Raw genomic sequence first — 12,347 nt, forward strand, 5'->3', positions numbered from 1 at the left:
CAAAATAGAAGGGATGGTTAGTGGTTACTCCCGCGGATGCCCCAAAGCGTTGATAACTGTTGACAATCAATTCCGGCGTGAGTCATGCAAAACGCCATGTTACGAGCATTTGTTTCGAAAACGCATATTGTCTTTCTGACATATTTCGCAGTAAACACGACACAAACGCTCGTGAGCAGTCACTTTGCATGTCAACTTCTGAAGGACGGGCAATTTCAGCTGATTTGTGGTAACAGCGCCCGTCCGCCGCGCCTGGGTGTTTGTCGGGTCAGTGTGTACTAGTGCGGATTGCAAGCTCTCACCATTTGGAGTCGGGAACGGACGTCGAGTCTACTTCGTATCGGTCTCTCAGCGGTGCCCGAACTCACTCGGCTCTCACATTCCCTGCTACTCACGGTTGGTGAGAAGATCGGCTTATCGCCGCCGTGTCGCCTCGCGGATGTGATGGCCGTGCCGGGCCGGACGTTACTCTGCACAGCCACCATCGTGTTCGTGCTGTGGCCGACGCCGTCTACCGGGGACCGTCACCTCCGACAAGCGCTGTCAGAGCTCCCTCCCGTCACCCCCGGACCGGAGTGCCATCAGAACTGTCTCCGGGACGCCGCCCGCGCCGCCGGGACTGCCGTGGACCGTCGCTGCTCGCAGCGCTGTGCTGGCCGCCGACGGCGCTGTAGGTGCCGACGCCGCGCTCTCCGGAGGTACTTGTTCATGACGCGGGCTCGCTGTGCCGCCCTCTGCCGGGAAGGAGCTGCCTCAGGCGCTACTGCATCTGATACAACCGCTGACAGCCCGTGCCGGTCCGGCTGTGTCCTGCGATTTCCTTACGAGGTCACCGTGAACGTTGCACCGCGTAGCCAACAGCGACGGCAGGGCGGAGCTGGTGCCTCCTCTGACGGTCCCATGTCGCTGGCTGACCGTCTGAGACACGTGGAGGAGCTGCTAGAGACCCTCCTCCGCCGGCTGGGAGACAAGCTGAACCTGCTGACCGAGACGCCACACGTGGTACATCGTCACATTCACCAGGGCGCAGTGCCGCCGCCTGACAAGATAGCCGTGCATGTGCACAACGCGGCGCCTAACGTGCACGTGCACAATAACGTGCAGGCGGTGAGCCGCTCGGAGAGTACGTCTGCAGCCCGAGCGGCCGATACCGTGGCGGTGCAAAGGGGAACCCAGGAGGGTAGCGCTGCTGTGTTGGGAAACAGCACGGAGCTGGCTCAGCGGAGCCTTGGTGAAAACAGGAACGACAAGGCCACAGATCCCCGCCAGTTACCGGATGGATGATTTCCGGAAGACCGTTGAGTCACCAAGTGTGACCGTTTAGTCACCAAGTGTGACCGTTGAGTCACCAAGTGTGTAGGTATGTCGGACTGTGAACTTCACAGGAAGGTGGCTGGAGGTGGTCAGACATTGTCGAGGTCATGGTCTTGTCTCTCTCATTCACTTGCCGCTCGGAGGGATGTTTCGGATAGTGAAAAGGGAGGGACTGCACGGACAGCAGCGTGGGCTTCAGTGTCAAATACAAGATCACGTAGCGCAAAGCAAGTGTCCTGCACGTAGTCGAGGGTCATTGCTTGATAGACGCTTTCACAGAGATTAAGATATTAGATATAAATTACACAACAACGGTGGAGATGCAACTCACACAGTGACGTAGCAACCAGCTGTATATTTACATTCCTTATACACAAATACAATTCGGCAGCTGACTTCACGACTGAAGTTCCTATTGATCGAGATCACTTCCAGAACGATACAAAGTGCATGACACCAAGACCAGAAAATACACTGTCAAAATACAACACATTACCACCGTTTACCACCGTGCTAGTATCAGGTGCTCGGCTGCTACATTGCGGGCCCATATCCGTGGTAGTTCAGTTATTGAACAAGTCATGCACGCTGAAACTGAACACCCGGTGCAGCTCGCAGGTGCAGTTGGGCCCGCCCAGTTTGTACTTGCACAGGTGGGCGCACATCTCTGCCCAGTCCACATATGAACCCTGCAAGCGGCGGGCACGGTCAGGCCGGAGACACATTTAGATGGCGTCGTGAACTTTGAACGTCAAACGGACCTGCCGACCAGGCACACGCCGAAGAACTGAGGCGCCGTGGATAATGACGGAATCGAGGCCGTACAGTCTGAATCCATGGCTGTTGTGATGCATCATTAAGTTCATGAATGATAGGTACTTTATCAGAGTAGGTACTCACAAAGTTCTCGGGCGGCGGCACATTTTTCCTGGCACAGACTCGCCGACAGTATTCGGCCGACGTTTTCGGCGGCAGAGGGCAGGCTACGCAGAATCTGTAGTCGTGGATCACACGGTGAGCTAGTGGTAAATCGACGTAATAGGCACACGAGAATGGTCTGATTTGAGCACGGGAGTAGCAAACTGTAAGAGTGAATGAAGAGTGTCTGCTTGCCGCCAAATACACGCTGGCGAGACTGCAAGCAGAAAGTGCGCGGGCACGGTCACTAGGGTGAGCGTATGCGACAAATACCTCAACCTGGCTATGTTGTTCGAGCACATGCGATTCGCTCGCAGCGGGACGGTTATGCTCTGGATAGTAGGGTTTGACTATTTCCAGCCTGTTTAGATCTCTTCACGCTCTTGCTGTGTAGGTACTAGGTATCGTACTGAATACCCGGGTCTCGGTTCACAGCCGTCTGAATACGTACCGGAATATGTCCCTGTCCATGTCCGGGTCCAGTTCGTCCAGGTTGACGTCCTCCCTGGCGCTGATCCGGCCCGACTGCAGCAGCAGCAGCAGTAGCAGCAGCGGGTGCGGTAGTCGGAACGGCGCCGTCTTCGGCCTCATGATGTTGGCTAGCGCCGACGAGCTGGACAGGCGGATAAAGTTTCACAGCTCCTGTTAACAAAGAAAAGGGCTGACATATTGTTACAAGTTGATGCGAGCGACACATGATACAGGTAGGTACTTGGAGAGCACGGCACGTGGGTTCTCATCGGGGATCACTGCACGACAAATAGGCCCCGAAAGAGGCATAGGATGATGGGACTGCCAATGAGCCGGAGCAGTACTAACTGGAAAACGGTACACGTCATTACTTACCCAATGTCAATGCCACGTCGAACAAGAGGTGACGTCAAGGTGGCGTTGTTTTGCTATCCTTGCCGACACTGTTCGTTTGTTTATGTCTGTTTCGCGCGTCAAGGAAGAACTGACAAAAACTGATGATAGTTATCACTGGGTGTTGTATTCCTCGAATTATTACACAAGAAACACAACCTTCATTCAAGTATATGGGTCAAAACGGTAGGCAATATTCAGCAGGAGTCAACTCACTCTGAGAATACAGCGATAAACAACCAAATATGAACTTCGTAATATGGGTCAATCGAGCGATGCCTCGAGCCTACACGTCGCTGAATGCCAGGAACAACATAAATAAACAAAAAGGACGGAGTTTAAATCAAAACTGTCCCTATCACGATTAGCGCGACTTGTCTCGTCTCGCACGACTCACAAGAGTCACATAGAAAATATCGAAAATATCTTCGAAGATAACGTGCCTAAACCAAGCGAAAACCTGCAATAAAATAAAAATAAACCAGACTGGAAAGGCATGTTAACATACGGATTGGCGAACGAACCAAACAAGTTTTCAGTGATGACTATCGACAAGCAGCATTCACAATCCGTGGCAACAGTATCAAGGAGCAATATAGGCACGCGTCACAACCTTGCTACAGTACCTGATCATCGCCATGATTTATGATAGGTAACGGGCTCCAATAAGTCAGTGTGAACCGGGTCAAATACTACCTACAATGCAATAAAAGGTCATGTCTTATCCACATATTATATCACTAGGTGTAAAACGATACGCGGAAACTCTGCTACCTTAGTGGACCGCTAGCTATAACAAGTTATCCATGGTGCCAGGATCTCTGGCAGCTTTGGTAAGTTCATTTTCCATTGTCAAACCTCGTATTGTTACCGTTTGTGCGTCTGTCACCACAGCCAACACACATTAATCCTAACTATCTATGAGGTCATTCAGTCCGCACGATATCCGAATTAGCACATATTACCAACGTCAGTTTCCATCACCAATGGACACTTCAATATAGCCCGTATCACAAACAAGCCTCGTTTTTCGTCAGAGTGCAGTCCGACCGCCCTCCCACCGCCGCTCAGCCGCGGATGGCGCATGAGTCGGCACGCGGCGGACAGCCCGGGTACTCCTCCAGCTGCGGGTGGTCCAGATCCCCGCGGTCGGCGCCCTCGTCCGGCCCGTGGCTGGGCGGGCCGCGGTCCCGCACACACGCGCACCGTTTCTTGCCGCCGCCGCCGGTGAAGTACTGCCGCGGCACGCCGACCCAATCACGCGACACACCACCGCTACGGCGCGAGCACGACACGCGGCCGCCGCGCGCCTCGCTCCACTCCGAGTTACACGGCGGGAACAGCTGTTTGTCGGTGTCCGCGCGGCGCCGCTGCTGGTGCGCCTCGCCGATCCGCTGCAGCAGGCGGCGCTGGTGCTCGGTGCCGCGGCCGTCCTCGCCGAAATACCGGCCCACCAGCAGACCCACCTCGCGGTAGTCGCGCCGGTAGAACTCGAGCCACTCCTCGAGACCGATATAGTCCTGGCCGCTCAGACCGTCCACGTCATCCCGCAGCCCCGCCTCGGAGAAATCGCCCGAGACGAAGGCGCGTGATGCGTCACGACCGGCGAAGAAGGCGTACCCGCCGCCCGGCCCGTAATGCTGGCGACCCTTGCTGACATCGAACACATGACCCAGCAGCGCGATGTAGACCGGCTTGGACGGATCGGCGCCGCTGTGCTCCGCTAGCTCCTCCGCCGTGAAGAGACGCGTCACGGTCCCTCGCCCAACCCCTCCGTCCTTCCCCTTCTTCGGCTTCTTCTTATAGCTGCCACCGCTGTCAAGTTTGGGACCGGGTGGGGCCGGCTGAGACACCTTCCCGGTGAACTTTTGCAGTACCGCGTCTCGCAGAGGGGCCGCGCGGCTCACCACCGCCTCTATGGAGCTGACTATGTGCTCGTGCGCGTGCTGGAGCGCCGAGCGGAGTCCGAACCGATCTTCGCGGTAGAACCGGCTCTCGGTTATGATCTCCGGAGGGAAGCGGTTGAGCGCGTACCCGAGCAGCAGCGAGAGTAGCGGCGCCAGCACCATGCCGCGGAACCCCATCCTGTCACTGTGGTGACGTGATCTGCTCAGCAGGCCTGCCGCAGAGGGGAGAGAGTTGGTATAAGACAACAAAGTAGGAAGTGCTGCAAAATGGATACAACAAATCACATCTATTACACTACTTGCACCAATATGCTATCATCAGATTCATCACTGCACGTGAAAAGGTTACAAAAATATGGACTATCTAGTATCTGATGACATGAAGAGCAGTTCACACCTTTAACCTGAAGATACAATGCAGGTACATAGTAACAAATTAGTGCAAACCTTGAGATAATTCAACATTCATGAATCATATATCAAAATATTGCTCCTTTTGTGGACGATAAAATGCTAGCCTTATGCAAATAGATTTGTCAAATCAACTATCCCAATGGCAGATCCAGACCAATCTGTATTCTGTTGTCTTGCAGGGAAACATAACATTGGGTCATTTCAATTTTGATTTGCCACTACGGCTCAGGTCCTGCAGTGTCAATTCTGTCAAACATCATACTTTTTTTAACTTGCATTGGGGGGCAACTTAAATCTTCTATGAAAAGTTCTTTCTTTAAATCCAGCAGCAGCACATAGAGAAGCACTAAGGTCTTGTCAAGATCAATTGTCAAGTTAAAGAAAGATATTTTTGGGTTCCACATTATCCCACACACTACACAGAACTTTTCCCAGTAAATATTTAGTTTTTAACTTTAGGTCAAACTATGTCATGTGGGCCCTGTTTCACCGGTGATAGCAGCAAGCTGCTATCACCGGAAGCGAGAAAAGTGTTACGTCACTGCGATTTTTCATATACCTGTGCCCCTCGGACGTGACGTAGTGTGCTCGCGCGCGTGCAGGGTCTCTGCGATCGAAAAAGAGCGCTAGCAGCGCGCCCACGGTATATAGAGTACTAGGTAAAACCGGTTCGAAATTACAACACTAAGGTATTTTGACCACTATTTTCAGCTGACCCTTTAAGTCTAAAAAAGAGAACTGAGCAACAAATTTTAATGAGTTTTATTATTTGTATATATATTTTTGATTTATGATCAGAGACCACGCCATGTATGAATCTGTGAAGCATTAACGAAAATAAATTGTTGGCTATCTCCGCCATTTCAAAAATTATATATCTTAAGTTGCAAGGATTGTTCATGGACAAAATTAATTTTTCACAATCAAAATTAAAAATTGAAGGACAAAAAGTAATATCAAAGGTGTAGTGACCGTAGCCTATGAGTACCGTCGTACTGAGTACCGAGTACTCGTTTCTCTATTGTGTCGTTTCTTGTCCGCCACTATCGAAAATAAACAGTCTCCATCTTGGACAAATCGTGGCGTGTCGTGGCCCGGACCGTTCGACGGAACTACACACCCAGGACACTATATTGTGGCGACGAGGATGAGATCGTTTCTCGTACTCGTTTCTCTATTGTGTCGTTTCTTGTCCGCCACTATCGAAAATAAACAGTCTCCATCTTGGACAAATCGTGGCGTGTCGTGGCCCGGACCGTTCGACGGAACTACACACCCAGGACACTATAAAAGGCCAACTCCCTTTTGTTGAATTTCGAAATTACCATGGTTCTGAGCTGTTCAGCCTACCGGACCTGCCAATGCTCTACCATGAATTGTCGAGTAACTTCAGTGATGTGGGGCTTACATTATGGTCAAAAAATATCAAAATTGAATTATCTATCAGATTCTGTGCCTTTTGTTGCCTTTTAAAGGTTGGAAACTGTGTTTAGTTGATGTTCAATACATAACCACCATTGCTGTCCATGGTCACCCTGTTCCACTATATGTAATGATTCTCAAAAACTAGATCGATGTGGGGTCTAAATATTTCACTAAAATTAACAGAATCGCTTACATTATAATATATTAAAATGTCAAAACGTAAGAAACGCGGGAACTTTAAAAGATTTACGTCTAATTCTAAAACTTTGAATTTTGAATACAAAACAGTTCTGGACGAAAACATAGCTAGATGGTGAACTAGTCATTGTTGGGCTCACAAAGACCCTTTATTGAAATAAAAATTCAATTTTCTCCCAAAATATGTATGATTTATTGCAGTTTAAGAATCAAAAGATGCATTATTTTGGTCTGGTATGCGTTGGCTTCCTTGCCGCCTAAGGTCACACGGTGAGAGTTAATGGCATATTATTAGAAAACAAGACCGATGTGGGGTCTATTTAAAGCATGATAGTAAACAAAATTGAATTTTGTATCTATTGGTATAGGTTTTTAAACAACATAAACGCGGGAACTTTACGAAACGTGGTATTGAAAACTGCCGACCATAATTATCACCCGCAGTTGCGCGCAGTTTTCTGTACTGCTATCGCTAGCAAACGCCAGATTTTGTATTTGATTGGTTTAACGGCGTTTCTTTTACTGATTGAGAACACTTTTAAGTTTCAAGCTATTCAGCATGGCTTTGGATTCAACTCAAGGCGCTCAAGGCTATAAACATTTTCAAATTTAATGAATTTTCTTGTTGGATTTGTTTTTGATAGGCCACGGAACAGGAAACGGATTTTGAAATGTATTTTTATTGTGAGTTTATCTGTGCCGGGTGGGGTGGATTTGTGTCAAGTTTCTTTTCTGTGGTTAGTTGAGATACAAGTCAAAATAGTTTTTATATTGATTTGCCATCGGGATTATTAGGTAGTTACCTATCCTACGAAGTATGTAGTCTACCTGAAGTCAAGTCTATATAAACCCCTCACCCAGATTCGTTTTGGTCCTCTGCTCTCTTGTTTCCATGATCCTGATCCTCTCCTTCTCTTCTTCGTCTCAATCTCCTGCTTCAGGTTGAGACCCTGCTGTGGTTGGCCATTTCGAGTTGTGCTTTTGGAGCTTGCAGCAATGCGTGTTGCAAGTAACTCACCAGAAAAGATGATGCTCTGAGAATTAATAAACAAAAGCCCACAAAGTCCTGTAATTGACAAGTTACATGGATAAGTTTGAGTTATTATATCATTAAAAAAGTCTTGCAATGTGTGTAGCGATCATGAAATACATGCCCTCTGCGGGCTTTGTCCACCTCTCCCAAACATCCACCCTGCTAAGGGTTGGACAGACAACTATCTGATGGGGGAAGCCTGGAGGTTCCCCCAGGGTCCAATCTTATAAAATGTCTTACTATTTTATTCACGGCATTTGGTAACATTTATGGTGATGTCAGTGCTGTCAGTGCTGAGTCTGGGTGACTGAGTCTTGACAACTCACCTCAACCTGGGTGTCTGCCCAGACCAATGTTTCCTCATAATGTCTCCAGGTCGACACGGTTTTAACAGGCACTCGGACCTAATGTATACTTTTACCGGTCTCCACTGCTCTCCTCGCCTGTTTCAGCTGTCTACCCCTGCACGCTTGATTCCTGACTCCCTCTCTCATTCGATTTACCCAGGTTTTGCCAATGTTCTGAGTGTTCAGTTGCTACTTTTTGGTGCGCACACACCCCAGACTCTCCATCCAATTAATGCCTGAACAGTTGCTGAAAGTGCCTCCCACCAGACTTGCTGAATGGCTACTACTTGCATATGCTATCTGGACTGAAGCTTCCCCAACTAGCTGCCATGGCTCTCGGCAGCTGGGCTTAATAGGTCACAGGTCAAAGTTCATTTGGGTCAGGTTCATAAAATGTCAAGGACATGTGTAAAATTGATCAACTGGAGGGTACTGAAAGTTTCGTCGCAATCGGCGTCTTTTTATGCGAGTTATGAGTTATCCGCGAAAATCCGAGGAGGGGGCCCCCCCCCATACGGGCGAGGGTTAGGCCACATTCGGAAAGTCAAGCTACATCTAGCTAGGCACATCAGCCTATCACGGGCGTTTGACTAGTAAAATATAGACATTTGCAGCCTTTTTTGACGTTGAATTTGCTGATTTAGTTATAGGTCGTCAATCGTCATTATGTGCCTGCCGCCGCTTTTGTCGTCTTCATTGTGTGCTTTGTGGTTTTTTAGTTTTGATTATATCATCCTCCATCAGGCTTGTTTCTGGCAGTGGTTCTGGAGACAGCGTGTCGATCCAGCTGTAGAACGTCATCCGGAGGTGGCAGAGTGTGCTGGCCAGCCACGCGGCGCGCGTATCGACATTGACCAGAAACTATCACATCATCTCCAGGTCAGTACCTAATTGTGTGAACCAACGCGTCCACAGGTCAGCTGTGTCCCTTTTCGTCACTAGATCAGCGACGTGATGGCAATTCTGTGACCCGTCACCGCGTCGTGGGTGGGTGGCTCGGGAGAACTTTTTGTGTTGCCGGGATGGGATGTCTGCTAATGCAGGTGCCGCTGCAACTTAGTGTCGTGACGTATGATGGGTCTCAGGTTCGGGTTTGGATTTCTCGAGTGAGAAATGTGTGTACAGGCTTATGTACTGTTATTATAGCTGAGTGTGCGTCAGGAAACGTTATGAGCTATGAGTCGTGGTCGCCGTGGCTCGTAGTGGTATTTGACGACCGTCGTGACCTGTGACGGTCACCGTGACTGCTATGTGATGGTCGCCGCGGCTGGCATATGACGGCCGCCGTGACTTCTATAACGGCCTTCGTGACTGAAACGTGACGGTCGTCTTGACATGCCGCGACTCGCTGCTTTACAGGTCACTGGTCGAGGGCGCTCGAGCTGACGGTGTCTTCCGACGGCTCCACGGTGACCAGCGCCGCCACCGCCGAGACCATCCGACTCCTGAAATGCTAACGGCCGTGCACGAACAAGAGGCTCTAAGCATCCAGGTGCAAGGCAAGCGCCATGCTCAGAGGTGTCATCCGAAGAAGGCCGCACAGTGCACTTTAGGGTGAGCTCGGGTGTAGTGCGCGCCGACGGATAGGATGAAATGACGGGCCGGCCATCAGATTTCAGTGCGGGGATCAAGGTGGTCGGAGCCGATGTGGCTCGGTTGATGGTGTGGCAGGGACCAGGGTTGATTGAGAGTGAAAGCGAGACACCCGGATCTGTAAAGAATACGCCGATACGGGTCTCGAACGTCGTCCCGCAATTTGTGCTCTGTAATATGACGGCTATGCCGTGGTATCATTCACTCTCGGTGCGCTAATAAATAATTAATAGGACAGAGGCTGGAATTAAGATATTATATTTGGATGTAAGGGGCAGGTTTGGGCCAGCGCTATTTTAGAAATCGTGAGCGTGCTAGTTGCAATCAATCGTGCGCTTCTTGTTGAGCATCTGGAGCGAGAAAATACTTTCTTTGGAACTTAGCAGTTCGTCGTGAAATATTTGTATCTTTGGAGTCAGTTGTCAGAACATGAATGCATTTTTGGTGTCCACTGCAGCTGCTGTTCTGGAACAGAAACATGCCGAGATCGGCTGTGTTTGTATGTTGTGGCAAAATCAAGCAGCCGTACCATGAATCAAAAGCGATATGTGAATTAAAGTGAATATATTTCACTATTTTTCAGTTTTATCATACAGATCACAGAAATGCGTCAAATACTGATCACACCCGGTTCCAAACAAAAACGCTTGCGATCACTGGAAAATAAATGAACAATAGATACCCATGTGGCTGCCTGGCGTGATCCGAGACTCTCTCTCTCTCTCTCTCTCTCTCTCTCCTCTCTCTCTCCCTCTCCCCCTCTCTCTCTCTCTTTCACTGTTGTTGCTGACGCACACGGCCGAATCGGCCAAGATGGAGAGCACGGAACGATGCTGGTGACTGGCGGACCAGCGAAAACAGGAAAGGAGATGAAAAGCTCTAGCTCCCGTCTGCGCGCGGAAGGGCGCTGATTGGCGCGGCTCACAGACTCCATTGGCTCATCAGACTGTTGTTGGTTTTCTCCCTCCCCTCCCACAGGCCTAGCCAGGTAGCTTAGCTGTGCGCGGAAGCGAGCGGCCAGAGCGGGGCTAGGCGTCGCCCTCCCAGGTACCGGGCAGTGCAGCTGGACTTGCCGCGGATGGTCCCCCTCTGATCTCGGCACACTCGGCAGAGTGCGGCCGGACACGCCATGGAGTTGCATAGCGTGGATAGGCCGTATGGTGTCGCTGTCGTTATTATAAAAGCGTAAGTAGAAGGTTGAAGCAACTAGCAAGATAGAATGCCATCTTTTTTCGAGCTTTGTTACAAATTATTAGTATTGGCCGTTTCACTACATATAATATCGGAAAGCACAGCTTTATGCGCTGGCTACAATATATGCGCGTCGGTTGCGGCAGTAATCATCGAAGAAATATATGATTTATGAACGTTTCTTGGTCATAGAATGATAATACATTGCAATGATTACCTGTTGTAAAGAAAACTCCTATACTGCCGCTCTATCGTCCGGAATTATTCGTGTTTGATTACGGTGATTCCGCCACTCTATCAGCTGATTTTTGTTTCCGAGTCACGTGACCAACCGGTGTCTCCCTGAGCGCGCCACTCGACGCCGCAATTGTCAAAAGCGGCGTGTTAGTATGCTTTATTATGAGTGGTGTGTGTAAAAGGGAGTTATTATGTTGTTTATTTGGAGGAAATGGTTGGAATAAAATGAGTTATTTTTATTTCTGTTGGTTGGAGTTTTTATTCAAAAGATTTCGGTCTATAGCATTGATATTTACTGAAAATACCTTCGTTTGAATGAATTGCAGATATTTGGCAACTGAAGTGTTAGGTAAGCCTAAATCATACGTAAAAGGGTAAGAGACACCCTGATTATCATTTTAGAGACGGAAATATATGAATTTCCCTTATAAGACTCGCTCAATATGCTACTCCGCGGTTTATGCCCCGAGGGTGTCCGAGGGTTCCCGTTAGTTTGTCGTTGGCGTCGGCTCGCGCGCGAGCCGACGTCATCGCCCGTGACGTCGGCTCGCGGAATGCGTCATACCCTGCACACAAAATAGCCGGCTGCCGAACAGCGCTCTGTTTCACCGGTGATTGCAGCAAGCTGCTATCACGTTTCGCGAGCTGACGTCATGTCGTGACGCCATACTGTTGTCGTAATGGGTAGTTCCGGCGCACGATTGCCGCGACCTTGGCGGCGGCATTAAGTGACGTATGAGCCTAAAAGTAAGAGTTTACGCAGTCATGATAGTATATATATTTTTGATATATATTTTTTTCAATATGATGTATTTAAAAGAAGTTGGGTTTAGGAAAAATTTGGACATTTACTTCGAACATTTAGCTGATGACGTAAAACAATATTGCGGCAATCGTGCGCCAGAA

At 49.4% G+C, this 12,347-nt stretch overlaps 2 protein-coding genes and 1 long non-coding RNA gene across 7 annotated transcripts; 1 reads left to right on the forward strand and 2 right to left on the reverse strand.

Annotated features, from left to right (window-relative positions):
- Window positions 1-1,661: 1,661 nt before the first annotated feature.
- On the reverse strand, window positions 1,662-3,472 carry LOC122364063. Of its 2 annotated transcripts, none has more exons than XM_043334113.1 (4): window positions 3,313-3,328; window positions 2,684-2,874; window positions 2,215-2,308; window positions 1,662-2,003 (listed from the first exon to the last, which is right to left on the reverse strand). In XM_043334113.1, exons 2-4 carry the CDS (start codon window positions 2,821-2,823, stop codon window positions 1,878-1,880), a joined length of 360 nt encoding a protein of 119 aa, XP_043190048.1. In that variant the 5' UTR covers window positions 2,824-2,874; window positions 3,313-3,328; the 3' UTR covers window positions 1,662-1,877. The 2 variants fall into 2 exon arrangements, with proteins under 2 accessions (XP_043190048.1, XP_043190049.1); XM_043334114.1 differs by having other exon boundaries at window positions 1,871-2,003; window positions 3,079-3,472.
- On the reverse strand, window positions 3,207-6,023 carry LOC122364060 (neuferricin-like). The gene is made up of 2 exons (XM_043334107.1): window positions 5,977-6,023; window positions 3,207-5,215 (listed from the first exon to the last, which is right to left on the reverse strand). The coding sequence occupies exon 2, from the start codon at window positions 5,178-5,180 to the stop codon at window positions 4,164-4,166; it is 1,017 nt and encodes a 338-aa protein (XP_043190042.1). The 5' UTR covers window positions 5,181-5,215; window positions 5,977-6,023; the 3' UTR covers window positions 3,207-4,163.
- Window positions 6,024-6,247: 224 nt separating this feature from the next.
- LOC122364064 lies at window positions 6,248-10,634 on the forward strand. 4 transcript variants are annotated; one of them, XR_006253480.1, is made up of 4 exons: window positions 6,248-6,379; window positions 6,711-7,835; window positions 9,165-9,299; window positions 9,780-10,634. It is a non-coding gene; the product is annotated as an uncharacterized LOC122364064 (long non-coding RNA). The 4 variants fall into 4 exon arrangements; XR_006253478.1 differs by having other exon boundaries at window positions 6,711-7,724; XR_006253479.1 differs by having other exon boundaries at window positions 6,250-6,379; window positions 6,711-7,310.
- The last annotated feature ends 1,713 nt before the right edge of the window (window positions 10,635-12,347 follow it).

The sequence above is a fragment of the Amphibalanus amphitrite genome, unplaced genomic scaffold, assembly GCF_019059575.1.
Source record: "Amphibalanus amphitrite isolate SeventyFive unplaced genomic scaffold, NRLGWU_Aamphi_draft 000654F_arrow, whole genome shotgun sequence".
Classification (NCBI taxonomy): Eukaryota; Metazoa; Arthropoda; class Thecostraca; order Balanomorpha; family Balanidae; genus Amphibalanus; species Amphibalanus amphitrite.

Bases quoted from the DNA above. Each gene is read 5' to 3' on its own strand.
- LOC122364063 (XM_043334113.1), bottom strand. From the start codon at position 2,823: ATGAGGCCGAAGACGGCGCCGTTCCGACTACCGCACCCGCTGCTGCTA. The intron at 2,309-2,683 runs GTACGTATTCAG...CCACGACTACAG, and splicing joins ATGGACAGGGACATATTCCG to ATTCTGCGTAGCCTGCCCTC. The intron at 2,004-2,214 runs GTGAGTACCTAC...CGCCGCTTGCAG, and splicing joins TGCCGCCGCCCGAGAACTTT to GGTTCATATGTGGACTGGGC.
- LOC122364060 (XM_043334107.1), bottom strand. From the start codon at position 5,180: ATGGGGTTCCGCGGCATGGTGCTGGCGCCGCTACTCTCGCTGCTGCTC.